This window comes from Rana temporaria, chromosome 2, assembly GCF_905171775.1.
Source record: "Rana temporaria chromosome 2, aRanTem1.1, whole genome shotgun sequence".
NCBI classification, from domain to species: domain Eukaryota; kingdom Metazoa; phylum Chordata; class Amphibia; order Anura; family Ranidae; genus Rana; species Rana temporaria.
The window spans coordinates 508349750-508376765 of NC_053490.1; the positions used below are offsets into that span (position 1 = coordinate 508349750).

The following is a 27016-nucleotide window of genomic DNA, read 5'->3' on the forward strand; positions in this document are numbered from 1 at the left end:
TCTTGTATTTTTCTAAATGTTAGAGGTTAAATCTAATTAAGATATTATAGGGAACATTTAGAAATTTTAATTTTGCCTAAGCAGTACCATGGAAAATACAGCAGTGCACTTTCTTGTATGTGAGGGTGTCTAGGCATTTCTGTGCCTACACCCTCACAGCTCTATTTCTGCAGTGTGAGATCTAAGGCACTGCTGCCTCTGACTGTTTCACCAAATTCAGAGGTGACACCACTGTGCTGCATACTGTTCTCCTTGCTGGAGGCTCTGAAATGAGTGGTAACCTATAAAAGTCTTTTAAAGCGTTGCCTATGAATAGTAAAATGTACGCCGTTTGTCGCCGTTGCACAGGCGTGCGCAATTTTAAAGCAGCTGGGATGGGATAAATCTACATGGGGGGGGGGGCGTCTGATTTTAGTCTTCCCAAGGGCAGCACAAAACCAAAATACACCACTGTTCACAAATGTGAATGCATCCTTATTGAGAAAAGTTCCAGCCATGGGTTTTGGGTGGAGCATCACTAAGTGGATGGGTGGGATTGAAGGGTGCTAAATTATTTTTTATCATTGTTCTTTCAGGCTTTCACCATCTGAAATGCAGGAAAATTTCCAACCGTTACTCACACTGCTGAAGGAGTCAGTTTCTCTAAATCTGGCACCACCTGGTTACTTCCTTCTCTTAAGGTAGACCATACTTCCTATAGATACTGCTGATGAATGTTTAAAAGCTGAACTCCAAGCGAATAGCTAAACACGTGCATGTAATACATAGATGGGACCTAGTTTACCTGCTGAAGGATTTATATTTCTGTCCGTCCAGATCTGAGATTAACACGGCTCTGCCACACAGCCTGGAGACCTGACTTTCTCTAGTCGTCTTCCAGGACAGCCTCTTGAGACCTTGGGCTCCTCCCTCCGGGACAGGAAACACGTACACCCTTTTCTTTAAAGGGCGGTCCTCTAGATCTCCTCCTCAGTTATTGTGTTTCCTGCCAGAAGGGAAGGAGCACGTTTTTTAGGGACTTTTAAAAATGCTGGATTCCCTCTCTGCCTGGTACCCCTCTGCTCCTGCTAGGAAGAGAAAGGTCACCGATTTCACTGCTGTCTAAAGCTCAGAGAGAGTGGGAACCCTTGATGATGGCATCCCCCCCCGCAGTACCCAGTACCTGTTGCGTTGGTCTTCTTCACAGAGCACAGCGCGGTACATCAGCTATGGCGGCGGCGAGAGACGCTGGCTGTGCCATGCCGCTCTGCACTGCAGATCCCCTTCCGGAGCGGCGCTGAGGGGCGGGACGGATGCGTTCCACAAGGCGGAAGTGCGTCACCGGAACGGCGTCATCAAGGGGCGCCGTCGAAACCTAGTCCCATTCGACTTAGGCGCGGCAGTGGAAGGAAGGCACACGGAGCGGTGTGTTCCAAACGCAGCCGGGCTGTTTAAGGACACAGGACCGATGGAGGAAGCGAGGCAGGCCACAGACTCCGGGTCCACCGGCTCCGGCGTCTCCCAGGTAAGGGGGGCTAGGCTGACTCTTCACTTACCTTGGGGGACATGGTCTAAATTTATCTCAGGACCTTTTTTTCCCTCCCTGGGCAGGGCCTGTGGTGGAGGGCTCCCCAGCACTTATCTTTTCTGGCACACGGTGTGGTTGTCAGGGGGCATTGTCTTTTATACTGAAGAGCAACTATCTAAACAACTCTTTTGGTGTTTGTGTTTGATTTTAGGTCAAAACTCAGGACAAAACGCCAGCACAAGCCCCTAAAAGAAAGTGCGCTGTATGTGGGGAAAAATTGGGTTCCAGCTGGAAAAAGCCTCTATGTGTAGAGTGCATCTCCAGTCTGGTCAAAGATGACTCTGTGGCAGAATGCCAAAAAGTCTTATCTGTAAAAGATGAGCTCGCATCCACTTTCAAATCTTTCCGGGGAATGATGGATAGGATGCAGATGCCGTCCCCGGTACATAGGACCCCTAGTGCCCCGTCCTTGGCAACTCCGGTCGAAGGGGATGAGCATGAGGAGGAGGAAGCAGGAGGGTCCACTCGGTCCCAGGCTTCCTCTCAGGTAGATTCAGCTTCTGGCTCTGAGCTAGAAGAAGAAGACTCTTCCAGGGGGACTAGATATAGACTGTCTCTAGAAGATGTGGGAGACTTGCTTAAAGCAATATATGAAACCCTAGAGATCCGAGAGGAACAGGTCCAGCTATCTAAGCACGACCAACTTTATCAAGGTAGTGCTGTAAAGACCAGGTGTTTTCCTGTTCATAAGTCGTTGGTGGAAACGATCTTGTTGGAGTGGGAGCAACCAGAAAAAATACCTTTTTTTGCAGGGAACCTAAAGCGTAGATTTCCTTTTGAGGAAGATACAACGCTCCCATGGAACAAAGTTCCAAAGCTGGATGCACCTCTGGCCAGGGTATCAAAAAGAACTGACCTGGCCTTCGATGACCTTGGATCACTTAAAGATCCGATGGATAAAAGGGGTGACATCATTTTAAAAAGGGCATGGGATGCTTCCACTATTGCACTTAAACCAGCGTTGGCGGCTACCTGCGTAGCCAGGAACTTGGAGTGTTGGCTCAATCAACTCCAAGCACATATCACTGCTGGTACGTCCAGGCAGCAGATCTTAAAATCTTTCCCGTTGCTCTTGAAGGCGGCTGGCTTCCTAGCCGATGCTTCCTCAGAATCAGTGAAGCTTGCAGCCAGATCCGCAGCGTTAGTCAACGCAGCCAGAAGGTCGGTCTGGTTAAAGACATGGACTGGTGACGCCGCATCAAAGTTAAAACTCTGCGGCTTACCCTTTTCTGGCGATCACTTATTTGGTCCGGGTCTCCAGGAGGCACTAGAAAGGACACAAGATAAAAAGAAAGCCTTCCCGGAAAGAAAAAAGAAAGAAGGAAATAAACGTTTTTTTCGAGGGTTTAGGCAAAACCAGAAAGACCGGGATTGACATCCTAAAAAACATTGGTCGGGCCAAAAGGGACGTGGAAGAGGAGGAATCTTGTTTAACCCTCCTCAGGTTCCCCCCAAAACCCAGTGACACTCAGGTCCCTGTGGGAGGAAGATTGGGGGAGTTCCTCTCACAATGGACAGAATTAACAGTCAGTCCGTTTGTACACGACCTCATAGAAAACGGCTACAGGCTGGAATTTTCAGCTCCCCCTCCCCCAATATTTTTGGTCACTCAACCTCCCAGAGACCGGGAGAAAGCAGAGGCCCTGGGTCTCCTTTTAGGGGACCTGTTGGATCAGAGGGTTCTGTCGGAAGTTCCCCAGGAGGAGGAAGGTCAGGGGGTGTATTCACATGTCTTCGTGGTGAAAAAGCCCTCAGGAAAGTACAGACTGATTTTAAACCTTCGTCCCCTCAACAAGTGGGTCCGGTACAAACGGTTCAGAATGGAATCGATATTTTCAGTCACCAGTCTGATCTTCCCAAAGTGTTATATGGCCACCGTGGACTTACGGGACGCATATTTACACATTCCGATCCGTCAGGAATGCCAAAAATTCCTGCGTCTAGCGGTGAGACTGGGTTCTGCTACCAAACATCTGCAATTCAGGGCCCTCCCCTTTGGCCTGTCTTCCTCGCCAAGGATTTTTACCAAAGTCCTAGCAGAAGCCCTGGCACCACTGAGACTCCAAGGAGTAACAATAGTGCCTTACCTAGACGATCTGTTGTTCATAGCCCCGTCTGGTCATCAGTTAGAGAGCGACCTGAAGGTAGCCCTGTCTTTCCTGCGTTCCCTGGGTTGGCTGGTCAACGAAGAAAAATCGCAGATGATACCATCACAGGAGGTGATGTATCTGGGATACAGAATATCCTCAGTAGAAAAGAAGATTTTCCTTCCCCAGGAAAAAATTCTCAAACTGGATCAGGCGGTTGCTCTCCTCCAGACGAATCAGGAGATCAGCATAAGGCAAGTTATGCGAGTTCTGGGTCTGATGTCGACCTGTTTTCCGGCGGTACCCTGGGCCAGATTTCATTCGCGTCCTCTCCAGGCACATATGCTCAAACTTTGGAGTGGCAGGAAGGAGGATTTGGACCTCACAATACCTATCCCAAAGAGCATTCAAAGAAACCTATGGTGGTGGAGAGCCAGAGAAAACCTGGACAAGGGTCTTCTCTGGGATCCGCCAGTGGCTCTGGTAATGACCACCGATGCCAGCAGGGGGGGTTGGGGAGCCCACCTGGGAGAAGTTTGGACCCAGGGTCAGTGGTCGTCCTCGGAGGTTCTTCGGTCATCAAACCAAAAAGAACTGTTGGCCGTTCTAAAAGCCATTCAGGACTTCAAGTGCTATCTAGTGGGTCAGCATCTACAAATCAGGACGGACAACGCTGCCACAGTAGCTTATATAAACAAGCAAGGAGGCACAAGGAGCCCAGCCCTCCAGGCAACAGCTACACAGATCTTGATCTGGGCAGAGAAAAATCTGGTACACCTTTCAGCTGTACACTTAAAGGGCTCATTGAATACCCTGGCAGATTTCCTCAGCAGACAGGTAGTATGCCAGGACGAGTGGTCTCTAGACCAGGAGACTTTCTACCAGATAGTGTCACTCTGGGGACTACCAGAGGTGGACCTGTTCGCAGCAGAGGAGAACAGGAAGGTTACAACATATTTTTCTATTCACCCACAAGACAGAGCGAAGGGGATAGATGCCTTCTCACATCCTTGGCATTTCAGCCTGGCATACGCATTCCCTCCAGTGAGGTTGATTCCCAGGGTAATTCAAAAATTTCTCAGGGAACCAGCGGATCTGATTCTGATCACGCCTTTCTGGCCCAAGAGGCCATGGTTCGCCAGCCTGTGGAGGCTGGCCCTGTATCCACCTTGGACACTTCTAGAAAAAGTAGATCTACTATCTATAGGTCCAGTCCTTCTTCCTCAGATAAAGAACCTGAAACTAACTGCCTGGTTTCTGAAGAGCAACTATTGAAAGCACGGGGTTTTTCGGATAAAGTGGTCACGACTCTCTTAGGGTGTCGCAAACCTGTAACTAGAGCAATATACTCTAAGGTGTGGAAAAAATTAAATTCCTGGAAGATACAGCAAGGAATGAATCATTCTGGCATCCCAGTAGTGCTAGAATTTTTGCAGGCAGGTGCGGACTTAGGCTTATCAGTCAGCACTCTCAAAGTACAGGCGGCTGCCTTAAGTATTTTTTTGGATGTACCTCTCCAAAAGGATCGCTTCGTCAAAAACTTTTTCAAAAGTCTGACAAGATCTAATCCAACTAGGATTAGAGCCTGTCCCTCTTGGGATCTGTCCTTGGTACTAAAGGCTCTTACTAACAAACCATTTGAACCGCTGGAAGAGTCTTCTCTGAAACATGTTACCCTTAAAACAGTTTTTCTAGTGGCCATAGCCTCAGCCAGGAGAGTCAGCGATATTCAGGCCCTCTCTATTAGGGAGCCCTTCCTATCTGTATTTGACGATAGGATAGTTCTTAGGACGGATCCTAGCTTCCTACCCAAGGTAGCCTCTACCTTTCATAGGACTCAGGACATTGTCCTACCAACCCTGCTTTCCTCTTCAGAAGATGATGAAGGGGAATTTTTGTCCTTATTGGATGTTAAAAGAAGTCTTTTATTTTACTTAGAAGTCACAAAGGAATTTAGATTAGGTGACTCACTTTTTGTTAACTTCTCAGGTGCTTGCAAGGGTCACAGAACATCAAAATCCTCTATTGCCAGATGGCTCAGGATGTTGATTGTAGAAGCATATACGTTAGGGGGTAGGGAACCACCTACAGTTAAAGCACATTCTACTCGGGCAGTGGCGGTTTCCTGGGCAGAAAGAGCAGGAGCGTCCCCGGAAGAGATCTGTAAGGCGGCAGCCTGGACATCTTACTCAACCTTTGCAAGACACTACCGGTTGGACCTGCTGTCAGACAAGGATCAGGCCTTCGGACGAAGGGTCCTCCAGACAGTAGTCCCACCCTAAAAAACAGTAAGTTCTTGCTTGTCATCTCAAGAGGCTGTCCTGGAAGACGACTAGAGAAAGACCGGAGTTAGGCTTACCGGTAACTCTGTTTCTAGGAGTCTTCCAGGACAGCCGGCGTTTTTCCCACCCGGTGTCTGTTAGGAACTGTAATTGTGGTGAAGATATAAAATGATCTAACGATGTGTTAGTAGACTATGTCTTTCAGGATCTTCTGGTATTTCTCGGGCAAACTGAGGAGGAGATCTAGAGGACCGCCCTTTAAAGAAAAGGGTGTACGTGTTTCCTGTCCCGGAGGGAGGAGCCCAAGGTCTCAAGAGGCTGTCCTGGAAGACTCCTAGAAACAGAGTTACCGGTAAGCCTAACTCCGGTCTTTTCTTTACTGCAGTTAAGTAATACAACTAGGTCTTGTCCCTGCCCCCCCGGCCTGTGACTGGACAGAAAAGGAGAAGCAGCAGACTGATAAGCTCATCTCTGTCATTCTGACATCTTCTCAGCATATCACTTAGCACATAAACATTGCAGCACGGCAGATTGGTTCCTTGTGCTGCTTCTCCCTCATCCATTCTGAGCTCTGCTGTACAGGGAGAGGCTGACACCAGATCAAGTCAAGTACTTTTACTGGATTCATTGACAAACACACTTAACGATTTTTAATGAGCACAAACCTACAGATAGCTTAAAATAAACTGACCCAAGTATAACCCTTCCCTACTCTAAAACGAAACGAAAATAAAATGTTACTAATTATAACTAGCTGCTGTTGTAGTGGAAATTGTCTCTTCTTTGGCTAAAATGATTTGATGATTTCCACTTGATGACAAGTTGCATGGCACTCTTTTGCTCAAAATATTTTTGATGAAAATGTTTGCTTTGCACGCTGTGTTGGTGCCCTAATTGGCTACAGCACTACCGAGAAGGATTTTTTTTTTTTGTGGTTCGTACAGCTCTTTGAAATATCTTATCCAGTACATTTCCACTAATGGTCCTGTTTGATCTGTAGGTCAGGATGTGTAAGTGTCTAGGTATATTATGCTATACATATCTCTCCTTCCAGCATGTTGAATGACTTTATAACCAGGACTCCAAACCTAGAAAACAAGAAGGACCAGAAGGATTTGCAGGTAAGCCAATCAAAAACCTTGATTCCTGTCTGTGCTGACGAAACCTGCTTGGACAAAGCACTATAGATTCCATTATGCAGGGCCGCCATCAGGGGGTACAGGCATTCAGGCATTACACCTGTAAGGGGCTCATCTGGCCCCCCTACCATGTATTACACCTGCAAGGGGCTCCTCTGGCCCCCCTACCATTTTTTTTTGTATTACACCTGTAAGGAGCCCGGTGGACTTATTATCTTGCGTCAGGAGAGAAGAGATTACACTTGTTTTTTTCCTTTTTTCCTTCAGCACCCCCCCACCCCCGGTTCTCTGCTCCAGGGGGGCCCTCCCTAAAGCTGTGAAAGGGGCCCCCAAATTTGTGATGGCTGCCCTGCCCTTATGTGCCATCCTGAAATGCCACGCGATCCAGAGAACACTGTTGGCACCATGCATCATAATTGGCACTATGCAGTGTGGCCCTGCCTGTCATTTTCCCATGTATCCCCCTCCCCTTTTTCCTGATATGTCATGGCGGATGCCAAAGGACATGCCACTGCGACATACATTACTATGCAGGCATAAAAAAAAGCTGTAATTTAACCACTTAAGCCCCGGACCAATTGGCTGGCCAAAGACCAGAGCACATTTTTGCGATTCGGCACTGCGTCGCTTTAACTGACAATTGCACGGCCGTGCAACGTGACTCCCAAACAAAATTGGCGTCCTTTTTTCCCCACAGATAGAGCTTTCTTTTGGTGGTATTTGATCACCTCTGTGGTTTTTATTTTTTGTGCTATAAAAAAAAGAACAGCGATTTTGAAATTAACACAATATCTTTTACTTTTTGCTATAATAAATATCCCACATCCCCCCCCCCCCCCCAATGTTTTTTTCCTTTGTTTAGGCCGATATGTATTCTACATATATATATATATTTATATTGATTGGTTTGCGCAAAAGTTAAAGCGTCAACAAAATAGGGGAGAGAATTATGGTATTTTTTTTTCTTTTTTACTAGTAATGGTGGACATCTATTTTGAGACCATTGGCATTTATACAGCGACCAGTGCTATAAAAATGCACTGATTACTGTAAAAACTTCACTGGCAGGGAAGGGGTTAACACTAGGGGCGATCAAGGGGTTAACTGTGTTCCCTCTCTGTAAACACACAGATACCAGTTCTCTTAGGGGAGAAATCACTGATCATCTGTTCATACCAAGTATGAACAGCAATCTGTCATTTCCCCTAGTAAGTCCCATCCCCCCTTCAGTTAGAACAGTGTTTCTCAACTCCAGTCCTCGAGGCGCCTCAACAGGTCATGTTTTCAGGATTTCCCCCAGATTAAAACGGCTGTGGTAACTGCTAAGGCAGTAAAACTGATCAAATCACCTGTGCAAAATAATGGAAAGCTTGAAAACATGACCTGTTGGGGCGCCTTGAGGACTGGAGTTGAGAAACACTGTTCTAACTGAAGGGGGGATGGGACTTACTAGGGGAAATGACAGATCGCTGTTCATACTTGGTATGAACAGATGATCAGTCATTTCTCCCCTAAGAGAACGGGGATCTGTGTGTTTACACACACAGATCCCGGTTCTCTCTATGTCATGAGCGATCGCGGGTGCCCTGCGGTCATCGCGCCCACCAGCACTCGCATCGGCTATGGAGGCGATCAGCGGGTGCGTGCCACCGGTGGCGCACACACGCCCCTAGTGGCCACAGGGCAAAGAGTAACATAACGTAGTTTCGCCCAGCCGAGCCATGCTGCTGCAGTAAAACTGCGGCGGCTGGTCGGCAAGTGGTTAAGAATGCTTTTAAAAATAGAAGTGTTAATTGTTTATTGTTATCAATTAACAAAATGGAAAGTAAATGAACAGAAGAGAAATCCAAATCAGATAGTTGGTGTGACCACCCTTTGCCTTTAAAACAGCATCAGTTCTTCTAGGTACACTTGCACACAGTTTTAGAAGGAACTCGGCAGGTAGGTTTTTCCAAACATCTTGGAGAACTAACCACAGATCTTCTGTGGATGTAGGCTGCCTCAAATCCCTATCTCTCTTCATGTAATCCCAGACAGATTTGATGATTTTGAGATCAGGGCTCTGTGGGGACCAAACCTTAACTTCCAGGATTTCTTGTTCTTCTTTACACTAAACACATTCCCTAATGACGTTGGCTGTATGTTTGGGGACATTGTCCTGCTGCAGAATATGTTTTGGACCAGTCACATGTCTCCCAGATGGTATGGCATGATTGAGAAGTATCTCAACATTGAGGACACAATTGATCATGACCAAAGCTCCAACTCCATTTGCAGAAATGCAGCGCCAAACTTACAGGAACCTCCACCACGCTGTTGTCTGCAGACACTCATTGTATCGCTCTCCATCCCTTCGGTGAACGAACTGACTCTTGCTACAGTCAAATATTTCACATTTTGATTCATCAGCCCAGAGCACCTGCTGCCATTTTTCTGCACCCCAGTTCCAATATTTTTGTGCATAGTTGAGTCTCTTAGCCTTGTTTTGTCAGAGGTATGGCTTTTTGTCTGCAATTCTTCCATGAAGACCACTTCTAGCCGGACTTCTCCGGACAGTAGATTGGTGTACCTGGGTTCAACTGGTTTCCTCCAGGTCCATGCTGATGGCACTGCTGGACATCTTCCAATGTCCAATGTCATCTGCTGCATTGTTTCCTTGGCCGACCACAGTGTCTACGGGCCTGTTTATTTGTGCTTCTTCAAAATGGCTTGAACGGCACATTTCAAAACCCCAGTCTGCTTTGAGTTCTTTGCCTGGGACTGACCTTTCTGATGCAATATAACTGCCTTGTGTCTTGTTGATGTGCTCAGTCTTGTCATGGTTTATGACCTGTGACATGAAGCATCTCTTCCACAAGCCTCCTGCACAGTTGTTTCTGTTTCAGTAAATGACTGTGTTTCAAACTACATATGCAATTGATGATCAATAGCACCTGCTTGGTGTAATCGGTCAAAGGAGAAGTCCAGCCTGAGCTTTTTAGGTTGGGCTTCTCCTATGGGTCACAGGAGTGCAATTCGTTTTGCTCTCCTGTGACCCGTTTTCAGCAGAGAGCGGTCTGAAGTCCGCTCTCCACTGACGTCACTGCTATCAGTTGGGGCAGCGCGTCATCCCGACTTCCAAGTCTGGATCCGCCAGCTGCCCTGATTGATGGCAGCCTCTTCCCACCCCTCCACTGCTCAGCGCTCCAGTGAGCGCTGAGAAGTAGAGCAGAAGCTATGCTGACTGACAGTCAGCATCGCTCTGCTCGGGGAGGAGTGAGAACCGAGCCATCTGCGTGTTCGGTGACTTGGTTCTCAGTGCAGTGACGCCGGGGGACAGCTGAAGCATCGGTCTGATGCTCCATCCCCCGAGGTAAGTATGAATAGCAAATTAAAAAAAACAGACTTCTCTTTTTATCATAACCCTGACTCTAATTCCGCGTACACACGATCGGATTTTCCGTCGGAAAACCTTGAATGTTTTTTCCAAAGGAATTCCGCTCAAGCTTGGCTTTGCATACACACGGTCACACAAAAGGTCTCTGAACTTTCGACCATCAAGAATGCGGTGACACTACGTTGAGCTGAGAAAATTAAGTTCAATGCTTCGGAGCATACGTCAAACTGTTTCCGAGCATGCGTCAGAATTTTGTGCGTCGGAATTGCTACAGAATTTTTTTCGGCTGAAAATTTGAAAACCAGCTCTCAATCTTTTGTTGGCGGAAATTTAAAGAGCAAAAGTCCGATGGAACATATATACGGTCGGAATTTTCGTTCAAAAGCTCACATCGGACTTTTGCTGTCGGAATTTCCGATCGTGTGTACCGGACATAATCCTACAAAATCCCTGACTTTGTGCAAGTGTGCCAAGTGTTAGGGTGGGTTCACACTGGTACACCACGACTGTTGTACTACTGTCATCCTACTTTGCCCTGCTACATCTGTCAAACATCGGTCCTACTTCCATCTGACTTGAATGAACAAGATAAGATTTTGCTCCGAATTTGAGAATACGACTTTTCTTTAGACCAATCACAACAATCCCAGAGTGACATAAATTCCTTTTACTGCTTCCGTATTAACAATGTCGGGTTTCACAAGTTGGTTGGTTAGGACAAGGATCCTACTTTGATCCGACTTCAATGATATTCAATGGGCTGAAGTAGGACCAAAGTCGGACCAAACTAGTACAGGGAGCAAAATTCAAAGTCGGACCGACTTGTGTCGGACCAGCTTACTTTGCACTTTGTAAATTGATAAAAATAAACAATAAAATATATATTCTTGAAAGCATTCTTACTTTACAGTATTTCTTCACACCGGCCTAAAACTTTTGCCCAGTACTGTACATAAAGGGCAAGTACAAGATTTGACATTCCTATCGATACTGCCCAAAGATGTCCTTTCATACATGTACCACCACATACTAAAGATATAATGTAAACATCTACAGGAGGTGACCCAGAAGATCCTGGAGTCGGTGGGAAACGTGGCTGGCTCCTCCTTAGAACAGACCAGCTGGCTGAGCAGGAACTTGGAGGTGAAGGCCCAGCCACAGGTGGCTCTGGATGATGCAGATGGTGATGAAGAGCTGTACGGTAAGATGCTAGTAAGATTGTGTTCTTCTGTAGCTTTCTTTTTGATGCTGTGTCCACAGGCTTTTGTTGACATCAGATAAGTTTTGAATTCCCATACAAGTCTATGGGAACGCAAACCCCTCTTGAAGCAGCTCCAGAATGAGGTTAACTTCAAGTCAAATGCATCTGCCAAAAAATTCTGAACGATCTCATAAGCATCTCAAACTGATGTCATCAAAACAAGTAACAAGCACCAAAACGCAGAGGTGTGAATGTACCCCAAATTATTATTATTATTATACAGGATTTATATAGCGCCAACTGTTTACGCAGCACTTTACAAAATAAAAAAGAGACAATACAGTTATATTACAATATAAGAGGATTAAGAGGGCCCTGCTCAGAAGAGCTTACAATCTAATAGGGTGGGGCAGGTGGTACAAAAGGTTGTAACTGTGGGGAATGAGCTGAGGGAAGTGGTAAAAGATTAGTTGGAGACGTGATGGGCTTCCCTGAAGAGATGAGTTTTCAGGGATCGCCTGAAGGTAGCAAGAGTAGGGGATGGCCGGACAGGTTGAGGTAGCGAGTTCCAGAGGTTGGGAGAGGCTCTGGAGATGAGCATAGGAGGAGGAGACGAGGGAGCTTGAGAGTAGGAGGTCTTGGGAGGAGCAGGGAGGATGGTTTGGGTGATATTTGTAGCAAGATTGGTCATGTAGCTGATATTATACTAACGTTTTATCAGTTGTGATGTTTTCAAGAAAGTTTTTTATGATTTATAGTTGTTTTAGAGGCACAATTAAAAATAAGTAACAGTTTTTGGTGTGATTATTTCAGGCTTAACTTGGTTCATGTACTACAACTAGTAGTGGCCTTCTATTTTACACAGTTGCTCCTCATTAGTCTTTGTTGACTTCTGCTTGGATTGTTCCAAAAATTTATCTTATTCAAAATACAACATTATCTTATCTTAATTCCTAAAGGTTCACATACTTATGCTTATGTGCCATAAAAGAGTAGGTAATGAGAGAGCCATTTTCTGCTTCAAAAGTATTAGACATATAATTGTACAACGCACAATGGGGTGGAGCATTTCACAAAGGCTTGTGCCAAAGTTACAATGCAGAGATTGTTCATAATTTGATATCGGAGAGCAGTAAAGGGTACCAAGGGTTCCAGAAACTTTGTATAACTGAAACTTGAAGTGGGAGGCACCCTCATACTTAACCACTTCCAGACCGCTGTACGCATATATGCGTCCACACTTTAAAGATGGATATCTCGGTAACGGCAGCAGCTGCTGCCACAACCGAGGTATCAATCTTTAGTGTCAGCGGTTCTGTTAACGATAACGGCGGTCTCCGCGGCGGATTCGCCGTGAGATCGCCGTTATCGGCGGCAGGAGAGGGTCCCCCCCCCTCCCGCCGCTCTCCGCCGCTTACCGGAGCCGTCGGTAGCGGCGGAGGAGATCGGGACCGCTCGGCAGCTGAGCGGGGTTACGAGTGAAGGAAAAATCTCCTTCGCCCGTCCCCATAGCTCTGCTGGGCGGAAGTGACGTCAAAACGTCAGTCCCGCCCAGCATCTTAAAGAAACATTTTTTTTTTTTTGTCATTTGAAAAAATGACATTTTCAAATTTTTTTTTTTTTTTTTTTTGCATTTAAGCCTAAATATGAGATGTGAGGTCTTTTTGACCCCAGATCTCATATTTAAGAGGACCTGTCATGCTTTTTTCTATTACAAGGGATGTTTACATTCCTTGTAATAGGAATAAAAGTGATCATTTCTTTTTTTATTTTTTTATTTCAGTGTAAAAAATTATAAAATAAATAAAAAAATATAAGAAAAAAAATGTTTTTAAAGCGCCCCGTCCCGACGAGCTCGCGCGCAGAAGCGAACGCATACGCGAGTAGCGCCCGCATATGAAAACGGTGTTCAAATCACACAAGTGAGGTATCGCCATGATCGTTGGAGCGAGAGCAATAATTCTAGCCCTAGGCCTATCGAGATTTTTAAGGGTAAAAGTTTGACGCCATGCCACGAGCGGGCGCAATTTGTAAGCGTGACATGTTGGGTATCATTTTACTCGGCGTAACATTATCTTTCACAATACATAAAAAAATTGGGCCAAATTTATTGCGGTCTTATTTTTTAATTCAAAAAAGTGATTTTTTTCCAAAAAAAGTGCGCTTGTAGGACCGCTGCGCAAATATGGTGTGACAAAAAGTATTGCAATGATCGCCATTTTATTCTCTAGGGTATTAGAAAAAAAAAAATATATAATGTTTGGGGGTTTTGAGTAATTTTCTAGCAAAAAAAACTGTTTTAGTCTTGTAAACACCAAATCTGAAAAACACCCAAAGTAGAGAAGTGGTTAAGGAAAGTGAGCAGCAGGAATGTGCACTCCTCAAATGGGGAACACATCATAGACCCCTTTTACACTGGGGCGCTTTGCAGGTGCTATAACACTAAAAATAGCGCCTGCAAAGTGCCCTGAAAGAGCCGCTACTGTCTCTTCAGTGTGAAAGCCCCGAGGGCTTTCACACTGGAGCAGTGCGCTAGCTGGACAGTAGAAAAAAGTCCTGCTAGCAGCATCTTTGGAGCAGTGTGTATACTGCTCCTCCACCGCTCCTGCCCATTTAAATGAATGGGCACCACGGCTATACCACCGGCAAAGCGCCTCTGCAGAGGTGCTTTTCGGTGGTTTTAACCCTTTCTCGGCCACTAGCGTGGGGTAAAAGCGCCGCAAAATTGACGGTAAAGCGCCACTAAAAATACCGCCGACACCCCCACCGCCCCAGTGTGAAAGGGGCCATAAGCTTTGGTAAACCCTAAAAAGATTCAGTAAAGATAAAGAGGGTCAGCCGCCAACTTAAGGTGCCTCCTGTGAGAAGGGAGCCAAAGGGATACCGATGTAGAGTGATAAGCCCTACATGGAAACATGGCATAACTTGGAAGGCTTAAGAAAGGAAAGCAGAAGATAAAAAGGGGAAGAAAGAGGGGAGGGAGGAGAATTATAAAGAAAAGGAAAAAAATATATATATAAAAAAAGGGGTGTAAGGTAGGGAAGGAGGGATACGGGGTGAGTGGGAGCAGGACTAAAGAGGATTCCACTCCCAAGGGTCATTAGGGTTGCCCCCTTCAGTCATTGGCGATCCAGGGGTTCCAGATTTTCATGACCTTGCTGCCATTTTATCGTTAATCAAGTGCCACGTCAGCTTAGTTTTGATCTGTGTTATAGTCGCAACCCCACCTTTTAGAAACCGCTCAGTTTAGGTCTTCTCATCCCTGTTATGTCTGTCATGCTTGAATTGTAAATATTTTTCCCACACAGAGGAAAATGCCGCAGCTCAGTCATCCATGGTCTCCGCCTCCGCGCCATCTGTATACAGTGTGCACGCCCTCTCCATGCTCGCAGAGGTGAGCGCTATTCTCTCTCAGCACTGTCTTAATGTAGACCTATTGGTGAATCCAGTACATAGTATGGTTCCCCATATATTTAGGAAAGAAGTCTTTGGAAATATGTGATTTTGAAAAAAAATTGAAATTTTGATTAGTAATGGAATGTTTGCAGCAGACTTACAACAGTATTATCACATGTTTATGTTCTCATTACCATAAGATCAAACAATCATGCACGTGCATGTGTAGATTTGACGCAACATTTAATGAGTTGGGTACAGGCCCGGACTGGGACAAAAATTAGGCCCGGGCATTTTAGACTGAGCAGCCCATGGCTAATTTACCGGGAGGCGCGGCGAGCATGGGAAGGGGGCCGCAGAATGTGGGGGGTGGAGAACACGGGGGAGTGTGGAGAGCACTAAGGGAGCCAGAGAGCACCGGAGGGGAAAAGCATGGGGGATGGAGAGCACTAGGGGGAGCCGGAGAGCACAAGGGTGCTGGAGAGTACAAGCAGAGCCAGAAAACACAGGAGGCGAAGAGCACAGAGGGGCTGGAGAGCACTGTGGGGGCGAGGACCACGGGGGGCTGGAGAGCACAAGCTGGGGCAGAGAACATGGAAGGCGAACAGCGCAGGGAGGTAAAGAGCACAGGGGGGCTGGAGAGCATGGGGGGCTTAGAGCACTGGAGTGGCCGGAGAACACAGGGAGGGACTGGAGAGCACTGGGAGGGGCTGGAGAGCACTGGGGGGCTGGAGAGTAAAAGGGAGCTGATGTGTACAGGGGGGCCGGAGAGCACTGGGAGTGGCCGGAGAACACAGGGAGGGGCTGGAGAGCACAGGGGAGGGCTGAGAGCACTGGGGGGGCCTGAGAGCACTGGGGGGCTAAGAGCACTGGGGGGGCCTAAGAGCACTGGGGGGGGGGCTAGAGAGCACTGGGGGGGGGGCTGAGAGCACTGGGGGGGGCCTGAGAGCACTGGGGGGGGGGCCTGAGAGCACTGGGGGGGGGGGGCTGGAGAGCACTGGGCACTGGAAAGTACAGGGGGGCACTGGGGGCTGGAGAGCTCAGGGGGTACACCTGAGAGCATGGTGGGAGCCTATGAGCACTAGGGGGCATTAGAAGGAGGCTGGATAGAAGAAGCCGCTGCACACACAGAAGAATCCATCTCTTCATTTTTCTCCTACAGCCTCTGAATGGCCTCTGAATGCTCACGGAAGGGAGAGAGTGAGAAGCTGGCATTCAGAGGCTGTGGGAGAAAAATAAAGGCATGGATTCTTCTACTGTGTCTGCAGCGGCTTCTCCTATCCAGGCGGTGCACGCATACAGACTAAACTTGATCACTGCATAGAGACACTCACTTGAACACCGGCAGCCGCGTCTCATGTAGATCCCCTTCCTCTTCACGATCACAGGTAGCGTGACCTGTAGTCTCCGCCCTCCAGTCCGACGGCCGAACTGTAATGGCGGCCGGCCAGCCAGCCTCGGAGAGAGACCGGGCGAGCGGCGGGGGCTCAAGGAGCAGCTCTGTTGCCTTGGTCCCACAAGACCATGGGGCCCGTGGCGGCCTGCGGCCCACCGGGCAAATTCCCGGTGTGCCCTATGGCCAGTCCGGGCCTGGTTGGGTAGCATAATCTTAAAATGATCTGATATTGTCACATTTTTGCATATTTTGGGACACAGATAGAGGTTTAATCTCTTTCCCACTGTGATCAAAACTAAAATGGAAAAAAAAAAAAGAATTAACTGAAGTTGGGCTTTAAAGAAACGCTGTCAGATCTACAAACAAATGAGAACGTATACGCACCTGTAGGTGGTCTGTGTCTCCTACCTGTGCCTTGTTCCAGCTCTGCAGCCTCCATCAGTGTTTTTCAAAGGATCAGATGCCTGTGTTCATCACTGCGCTTTGTGTTTCTATCCTCTGACTCCTACATCACTGCCGTGTCCTGTGGGTTTGGAAGAAGGAACTATAGCGCATAACTGGGGACACAGGCATAACAGAAGTGTGCAATGATAAAGAGACTGAAGAAGGGTGCAGCACTAAAATAGAGAGGAGGTAGGAGACGCTAACCACCGGAAAGGTGAGTATAATAATTCTTCTGCAGAGAACTGGTGTTATGTTTTCTTTAAAAACCTGACAGGGTCTCTTTATCCACTTAAGACCCGGACCATTATGCAGCTAAAGGACCCGGCCAGGTTTTGCGATTCGGAACTGTGTTGCTTTAACAGACAATTGCGCGGTCGTGCGACGTGGCTCCCAAACAAAATTGGCGTCCTTTTTTCCCCACAAATAGAGCTTTCTTTTGGTGGTATTTGATCACCTCTGCGGTTTTTATTTTTTGCTCTATAAACAAAAATAGAGCGATAATTTTGAAAAAAATACAATATTTTTTACTTTTTACTATAATAAATATCCCCCAAAAATATATAAAAAAAACGTTTTTTTCCCTCAGTTTAGGCCGATACGTATTCTTCTACCTATTTTTGGTAAAAAAAATCGCAATAAGCGTTTATCGGTTGGTTTGCGCAAAATTTATAGCGTTTACAAAATAGGGGATCGTTTTATTGCATTTTTATTAATATTTTTTTTTTTACTATTTATGACGGCGATCAGCAATTTTTTTTTCGTGACTGCAACATTATGGCGGACACTTTCGACACATTTTTGGGACCATTGTCATTTTCACAGCAAAAAATGCATTTTTTATTGTGAAAATGACAGTTGCAGTTTGGGAGTTAACCACAGGGGGCACTGTAGGGGTTATGTGTGACCTCGAGTGTGTTTACAACTGTAGGAGGGTGTGGCCGTAGGTGTGACGTCATCGATTATGTATCCCTATAAAAGGGATCACACGATCGATGACGCCGCCACAGTGAAGAACGGGGAAGCCATGTTTACACACGACTCTCCCCATTCTTCAGCTTCGGAGACCGATCGCCGGACTCCAGCGGCGATCGGGTCCCGCGGTCACGGAGCTTCGGACTGGGTCGCGGGTGCACGCCCGCGACCCACGGCTGGACAACAGCACGTACAGGTACGTGCATGTGCCCAGCCGTGCCATTCTGCCAACGTATATGTGCAAGAGGCGGTCCTTAAGTGGTTAAGTTCTATACGACCATGAAATCCACAGAAGTGTGGCAAGTATACTTCTCTTCTGAAAGCTGGAGTGACACGATATGAGATTACAGGTGTAAATAATGTGACAAGCCTTTGTGTATACACTTTATAAGTACATTACATCAGTGTGTAAATGGGTCTTTGGCACAGTCTGTAAGTTTCAGCAAGTGTAGATAACAATCAAACATCTATGCCCAATAATTGGATAAATGCTCTTGTCAGAGTTTCATTGCATACCTGCAACCTTGAAATATTGTAATGATGTGTAATAATTTACAAATGAGGTTTATGTAAAGGCATTTGCTAAAACATAATTCTTTCACTTTTGGGTTATACTGCCTACAAGAGAATGATACCCTGGTAAACAAAAAAACTGAAGGTCAGCTCAGGATGCATCCCCTACTATCAGCATGTCTCTGTTTTTTGCTATGCTTTACTGTTAAAAGACTGATCCCCCGAACACACGATTCCCGGCGGTAAAAAGTCAGCTGGGAATCCCGAGGGGAAAACCCAGAACCTGCTCGGTCACTTTCCCCATGTACTCACCAGAGATTTTCCCGTCTGGAAAAATGCGGTGAGAGCTTTGGCCGGGAACCCCGGCCATGTGTATGCTCCACCGCAGTGTATACCCATAGGGGAAGCGGCCGGGGAAAAGACCGCCGGGAATGGTGGCAGGAAAAAAGAGAACATGTTCTAATTTTTCTTGCCGTGATTCCTGGCGGTTTTTCTGTCAGGAAAACTGCTATGGAGCATACACACAGGGCCGGATTCCAGACAAGGCCAGGCCTCGGGGCGGCAGTGGGTGCAGGGGCGGCACTGCAGCTGACAGGAGAGGACACTTTAATTTCCCCCCCTGTCATGTCACGGATGATGAGAGGAAAGAAAACAGAGGGAAGAGGAGGTGAGATGGTTTTCAATGTAATTTTCGGCAGCAGAACCCCCCCCCCAATGATCAATGTCATTTTTGCCAGCAAAGTTCTGCCAAGTGGATGCTGGTGACTCACCTGGTACAAGTTCCAGGCGTAAGGTCCTTTCAGCCGCAGGCAATACCCAATTTTCTGTTGTTTTCTTGTGCTTGTTTGCATTTTTGCCGTGTTGCCCACTCCTAAGTTGGACTGCTTTTAAGCATCCCAGGGCAGTGGCGGAACTACCGCCATAGCGACCCACGCGGGCGCTATGGGGCCCGCAGCTGAGTGAGGATCAGGGGGGCCCGGCCCGCCCGGGCCGGACCTGGCAGGTGGTGGCTGGTGCGGTGCGGAGTGTAGTGTAGTGGGAAACGGCTCCCGCAGCTCCATCTGGCTGGCTGGGAGAAGGAGCAGGCAGACCCCCCCTCCCCCAGAGAGTGACCATGTCAATGTCCAGCAGCTGTGGGTGTTAGCTCTCTGCCTGCCCCGCCTCCCTCCCTGGGTGATGTGCAGGCGTGCAGCCATTGGAGGAGCAGGATGAGGGACATTGTGCACAGAGACACCCGGATGGACTAGCTATAGGACACACGCTGGGTCCTGCAGCCTGCCCTGCTTTCCCAGCCTCTCCGCGGTCGTCTGCCGAAGCCCGGGGGTGGAACCAACAGATCAGCTGATCGGACGGGGGACAAGCTGGAGGAGGTCTCCCTGCATGAGCTGTGACTCACAGCCTGTAAGAGATCTCATCTGCTAATCCTGGGACTTGTGACACCGACTGCTGCCCGCTGCCATGTGGAGGGAGCTGATCTGAAGAGAAGTGTACAAGGTAAGAGGTGGTCGGGGAAGCGCTGGGGGTGAAGGATTCCAAGTTCTAGTCAGACCTTATCACTGATGTGTGACTCCCTCCACCTGGCTCCACCCCCTCCTATCCACCTGGCTACACCCCCCCCTCTTATACACCTGGCTGCAGCCCCTCCTATCCACCTGGCTACACCCCCCTCTTATACACCTGGCTACACCCCCCCTCCTATCCACCTGGCTACACCCCCCTCTTATACACATGGCTGCAGCCCCTCCTATCCACCTGGCTACACCCCCCCTCTTATACACCTGGCTGCAGCCCCTCCTATCCACCTGGCTACACCCCCCTCTTATACACCTGGCTGCAGCCCCTCCTATCCACCTGGCTACACCCCCCTCTTATACACCTGGCTGCAGCCCCTCCTATCCACCTGGCTACACCCCCCCTCTTATACACCTGGCTGCAGCCCCTCCTATCCACCTGGCTACACCCCCCCTCTTATACACCTGGCTGCAGCCCCTCCTATCCACCTGGCTACACCCCCCCTCTTATACACCTGGCTGCAGCCCCCCTCTTATACACCTGGCTGCAGCCCCTCCTATCCACCTGGCTACACCCCCCCTCTTATACACCTGGCTACACCCCCCCTCCTATCCACCTGGCTACACCCCCCCTCCTATCCACCTGGCTACACCCCCCCCTCTTATACACATGGCTGCAGCCCCTCCTATCCACCTGGCTACACCCCCCCTCTTATACACCTGGCTGCAGCCCCTCCTATCCACCTGGCTACACCCCCCTCTTATACACCTGGCTGCAGCCCCTCCTATCCACCTGGCTACACCCCCCTCTTATACACCTGGCTGCAGCCCCTCCTATCCACCTGGCTACACCCCCCCTCTTATACACCTGGCTGCACCCCCCCTCTTATACACCTGGCTGCAGCCCCTCCTATCCACCTGGCTACACCCCCCCTCTTATACACCTGGCTGCAGCCCCCCTCTTATACACCTGGCTGCAGCCCCTCCTATCCACCTGGCTACACCCCCCCTCTTATACACCTGGCTGCAGCCCCTCCTATCCACCTGGCTACACCCCCCTCTTATACACCTGGCTGCAGCCCCTCCTATCCACCTGGCTACACCCCCCTCTTATACACCTGGCTGCAGCCCCTCCTATCCACCTGGCTACACCCCCCCTCTTATACACCTGGCTGCAGCCCCTCCTATCCACCTGGCTACACCCCCCCTCTTATACACCTGGCTTCAGCCCCTCCTGTCCACCTGGCTACACCCCCCTCATACACCTGGCTGCAGCCCCTCCTATCCACCTGGCTACACCCCCCTCTTATACACCTGGCTGCAGCCCCTCCTATCCACCTGGCTACACCCCCCCTCTTATACACCTGGCTGCAGCCCCTCCTATCCACCTGGCTACACCCCCCCTCCTATCCACCTGGCTACACCCCCCCTCTTATACACCTGGCTGCAGCCCCTCCTATCCACCTGGCTACACCCCCCCTCTTATACACCTGGCTGCAGCCCCTCCTATCCACCTGGCTACACCCCCCCTCTTATACACCTGGCTGCAGCCCCTCCTATCCACCTGGCTACACCCCCCCTCTTATACACCTGGCTGCAGCCCCTCCTATCCACCTGGCTACACCCCCCCCCTCTTATACACCTGGCTGCAGCCCCTCCTATCCACCTGGCTACACCCCCCTCTTATACACCTGGCTCCATCCCTCCACCTGGCTGCACCCCCCTCTTATCCACCTGGCTCCATCCCTTTCGCCTGGCTACACCCCCCTCCTATCCACCTGGCTCCATCCCTTTCGCCTGGCTACACCCCCCTCCTATCCACCTGGCTCCATCCCTCCGCCTGGCTACACCCCCTCCTATCCACCTGGCTCCATCTCTCCACCTGGCTACACCCCCTCCTATCCACCTGGCTCCCTCCCTCCATCTGACTACACATCCCTCTCCTGTACACCTGGCTCCATCCCTCCACCTGGCTACACCCCCTCCTTTCCACCTGGCTCCATCCCTCCACCTGGCTACACCCCCTACTATCCACCTGGCTCCATCCCTCCACCTGGCTACACCCCCTCCTATCCACCTGGCTCCATCCCTCCACCTGGCTACACCCCCTCCTATCCACCTGGCTACACCCCCTCCTATCCACCTGGCTCCCTCCCTCCATCTGACTACACATCCCTCTCCTGTACACCTGGCTCCACCCCCTCCTTTCCACCTGGCTCCATCCCTCCACCTGGCTACACCCCCCTCCTATCCACCTGTCTCCATCCCTCCACCTGGCTACACCCCCTCCTATCCACCTGGCTCCATCTCTCCACCTGGCTACACCCCCCTCCTATCCACCTGGCTCCATCCCTCCATCTGGCTACACATCCCTCTCCTGTCCACCTGGCTCCATCCCCTTACCTGGCTGACCCCCCCTCTCTTGTCCACCTGGCTCCATCCTCCCTCCAACTTGCTGCACTCCTGTCCACCTGTCTCCATCCTTCCACCAGGATTTCTGGTGCTAAAATTATTGAATTAATGTTGATTATTAATTTTTTTAAAGGGGGGGGGGGGGGCGCGCAAGTAGCTGGTCTCGCCTTGGGTGCAAAATAGTTTTGCACCAGCCATGCTTGCCGTTGTAGTTTAGTGTCTTAATTTAGTGACTAAATACTATGGGCCAGATTCACAGAAGAGATTCGCCGTCGTATCTCTGTGATCCGCCCGTCCTAACTATGCGACTGATTCATAGAATCAGTTACGCATAGATAGCCAAAAGATCCGACAGGTGTAATTGACTTACACCGTCGGATCTTAGGATGCAATTCTAGGCCGGCCGCTAGGTGGCGATTCCATAGCGGTCGGCGTAAAATATGCAAATGACTAGTTACGGCGATCCACGAAGATCCGCGCGTTCTTTTGCAATCTCGTACGTCGACGCTAGTCATTTTTTCCCGTCGCAAAGTTACACCTGCTTTAACATGGCTTATCTTTAGATCAACCATGTTAAAGTATGGCCGTCGATCCCGCGTCGAATTTCGTTTTTTTTTTTTCGTAAGACGTCCGGGAATACGAAACGCCGCAACGCACGTCGCCGTTCAAAAAAAACATTGGGGCGCCGTAATTTCGCGCAAAGCACGTCGGGAAATTTTAACACGAAGCATGCGCAGAACGTTCAGCGCGGGAACTTGCCAGTAAATTTCACTTGGGGGGGGTTGGCAACACTGGGCCCGGTGAGGATAAGAGCATCGCCGGCATGGTCTCCCAGCCAGGGGAAGAGAGAGGAGAGGAAGAGGCGAGCTGTCTGTATCAGCAGAGAGCGGAATTGCCCGCTGTAATAGCTTTCATTAGAACTTCCAGTGTTCCCGGGGCTCATGTCACATAGCTCCACCTCTTGGTCCGGCACCTTTGATCGACAGATTGCTGGTTCAGTGTCGGACATGTGACGTCATCAAATGTGTTGGGCTAAGAGGTGGGGCTATGTGACGATGAGCCCCGGGAAGACGGGAAATTCAAATGAAAGCTATTACAGCGGGCAATCCCGCTCTCTGCTGATCCGGCCGACTTGCCTCTTCCTCTGCACAAGTGAGGCTGTATTGGGCACAGGTAGGCCAGGCTGTATTGGGCACAGGCAATGCTGTATTGGGCACAGGCAGTTCAGACTGTACTGGGCACATGCAGGCCAGGCTGTGTTGGGCACAGGCAACGCTGTACTGGGCACAGGTCATGCCGCATTGGGCACAGGCAATGCTGTATTGGGCACAGGCAATGCTGTATTGGGCACAGGCCAGGCTGTATTGGGCACAGGCAGGCCAGGCTGTATTGGGCACAGGCAGGCCAGGCTGTATTGGGCACAGGCAGGCCAGGCTGTATGGGGCACGGGCCATGCTGTATGGGGCACAGGTCACGCTGTATGGGGCACAGGTCACGCTGTATGGGGCACAGGTCACGCTGTATGGGGCACAGGTCACGCTGTATGGGGCACAGGTCACGCTGCATTGGGCACAGGTCACGCTGCATTGGGCACAGGTCACGCTGCATGGGGCACAGGTCACGCTGCATGGGGCACAGGTCGCGCTGTATGGGGCACAGGTCGCGCTGTATGGGGCACAGGTCACGCTGTATGGGGCACAGGTCACGCTGTATGGGGCACAGGTCACGCTGTATGGGGCACAGGTCATGCTGTATGGGGCACAGGTCACGCTGCATTGACACTAGGGCGGCTCTGGGGGGCCCCATACAACATTTTGCTATGGGGCCCTGTGATTTCTAGTTACGCCCCTGTCTCAGGGTGAAAGTGTTTGTAAACCTTTGTGTTTTTTCACCTTGATGCATCCTATGCATTAGGTGAATTACTTACCTGAGCCCCGAATCTCCATGGGCGTGGTCCTGCGTTGCTTTCCCCGAGCTCTTGTCAGCCCTTCATTGGATGGATGATAGCAGCGCAGCCATTGGCCGCTGGGGGGCGGGGCCAAGTAATACAGTTGGCGGCTATGGACGATAAAGCTAACCCCCTCGGGAGAGAGCTTCCCAGAGGGGTTTAGCTCTTGCGTGGAGGAGCCACGAGAACCGCCGTGGGACTCCAGAAGACGTGGATCGGGGGCACTCTGTGCAAAACTAACTGTACAGTGGAGGTAAGTATGACATGTTTGTTTTAAAAAAAATAATAATCTGCGAACCTTTACAACCCCTTGAAGGACTTCCTGTCTTTCCCCCTCTGTGTTTATGATCGTGCTACTGGTACTGCTTCACTACATAACTGAGGCATACTAGTAGCAGGTAGGGGTTATCCTGGGCTGGCCTACAGTTGTTTTTTTGCCAGTATCCAATCCTTCTGTAGGTCCTTCTGTAGGCAACTTCTGCTATTGTTGTCTGATGTTTAGCATTGGTACGGAGCATGCGTGTTTGTACTTTGGATTTTAGTCTGACAGATTTGTGTACACACGATCGGATAATCCGGCAGAATGGAGCATACAGACGGTCGGATTATCCGACAAAACACGTCCGTCTGACAATTGTTGTCGGAATATCCGATCGTGTGTACAGGCCTTAAAGCAGAGGTCCGGTTAAAAAAAAAAAAATTATAATTAAAAGTCAGCAGCTACTAACACTGTAGCTGCTGACTTTTAATAAGGACACTTACCTGTACAGGGTGCCCACGATGACGGCAGTCGAAGCCGAGCAAACGCTCGGGTCTCGGCTACCCCACCGTCATCCTCGGTGAGGGAATCATGAAGTGGAGCATTGCGGCTTCACTGCCCGATTCCCTACTGCGCGTCCTGTGCGGCGCTACGTGAATGGGCGATGTCTCCTGGGACACACACAAGGTCCCAGAAGACACCGCTCCCCCATTCCCCAGGAGGCAGCGCGAGGAGGAGAAGAAAGAAGACGGACCGCGGATCAGGAAGTGGCAGATTAGGACGATCTGCCTAGCAACAGGCACTTCTGGTATGTATAAAAAAAAGAATATATTTTTTTGTAGCATTTTGTATTTTTTTTTTTTAGGGTGGAGCTCCACTTTAGGAATGGATAAGCTGCAATATAATAAATGTTTTATTTAGGGTTAAATACTGCTTTAAGATTTCCTGTGTCTAAATGGACCTCAAGAACAAAGGATTTTATGGCAAGTACAAAAATCCTATTTGATATCTCAAAACAATAGCAAACTTTGAAGTATCTGAAAACCTGAAGTGTCTTCATTGACTAACAAAAATGGGGAAGGTTTAGCTCTTCTCTGCATGTGATGTAAAGATGAATTTTCTGCTAAGAGGTCTCACTCAGATCTTTGTTCCTATGAAGGTCTTGGCCACATTGCTGGACATGGTTTACCGAAGTGATGAAAAGGAGAAAGCTGTTCCTCTAATATCTCGCCTCCTGTACTACGTCTTTCCCTATTTACGAAATCACAGGTAAGCACACAGAAAAAACACGCTGGTCTCAGACACTTTTGAATTTTTTTGTATTTACAAATGTTTTGTTCTTGTGTAATATATCGTATATACTCGAGTATAAGCCGACCCGAATATAAGCCGAGGCACCTAATTTTACCACAAAAAACTGGGAAAACGTATTGACTCGAGTATAAGCTTAGGGTGTACATCTCCATGCCTCACTGTGCCCATGACTCACTGTGCCCATGACTCACTGTGCCCATGACTCACTGTGCCCATGACTTACTGTGTCTATGACTAGACTTACGTTTAACATGGGAGTATATAGAAGGGGTTCCCGGGTTTGAAAAATCGGTGCTCCCCGGCCGTAGGTTCCCCCCGACAGCAAACACACTTGTAGAGGAGAACTGGGGCTACATATGTGCCAAGCTTCGGGTCCAGGGGACCTACGGCGGGCCGGTACCGGGTTCCCAAAGTTACTGGAAAAATTACTCTTTAACATGGGAGTCTATGGAAGGGTGCCGACTTTGAAAAATCGGTGCTCCCCGGCCGTAGGTCCCCTGGACAACAAACTTTGTAGAGGAAGAGTGAGGCTATATGTGTGCCAAGTTTGGGGTCCATGGGACCTACGGCCGGCTGGTACCAGGTCCCCAAAATCCGGGAGATCAGTCGCAAAAAGGTGACTCGAGTATAAGCCGAGGGGGGTATTTTCAGCACAAAGAAAAACTAGTCTTATACTCGAGTATATTATACGGTAACTAAACTGCTTCTTGTAACATTTAGGCCAAGTTTACTCTGGCATTACAAGCAGGCGTTTGTGGGGCGCTAAAAACAAATGATACAATGGACAGTGCAATACAGTGCTGTTGACACTATCGAAACATGAAGTGTTATCGTTGCTTCAAAATGTAAGCCTTATGTCCAGTCAGGAGGCATATGAAGCCTTTCAACACCTCCCATTCAAGTCTATGGTAATGCTTTGCAAATGCTCTGGCAGGCATTTGCGGTGCGGTTGCAGGGTGTTAATATTAGTTTATTTCCTGTAATGTCTCTTCCCATTTAAAAAGATTTGTGCAGAGGTCTTAATGCTCATCAAACGCTTTAAAACTGCTCATAGGGTGTTTAAGGGCATTTTTAACTTTAACTTTAAGTCATTAACTCTTGTAAAATGCCAGTCTAACGCCCATACTAAAGCTCATTAACTCCAGTCTAACGCTATAGGACTGTTTGTTAAAGAAACACTAAAGGCAAAAATTTTTTTT

The 27016-nt window shown here is 48.9% G+C and overlaps 1 protein-coding gene across 2 annotated transcripts in view; it reads left to right on the forward strand.

Moving 5' to 3' along the window:
- The window catches only part of DOP1B (DOP1 leucine zipper like protein B), a 208375-nt gene that overhangs the window by 146876 nt on the left and 34483 nt on the right, over positions 1-27016 (forward strand). The window contains exons 25-29 of one of the 2 annotated variants that reach the window (XM_040338949.1): positions 576-680; positions 6991-7057; positions 11508-11652; positions 14961-15046; positions 25663-25772. In XM_040338949.1, coding sequence (XP_040194883.1) covers positions 576-680; positions 6991-7057; positions 11508-11652; positions 14961-15046; positions 25663-25772 — 513 coding nt within the window. The remainder of the gene's footprint in view (positions 1-575; positions 681-6990; positions 7058-11507; positions 11653-14960; positions 15047-25662; positions 25773-27016) is intronic. The other variant, XR_005747151.1, reaches the window with a different exon arrangement.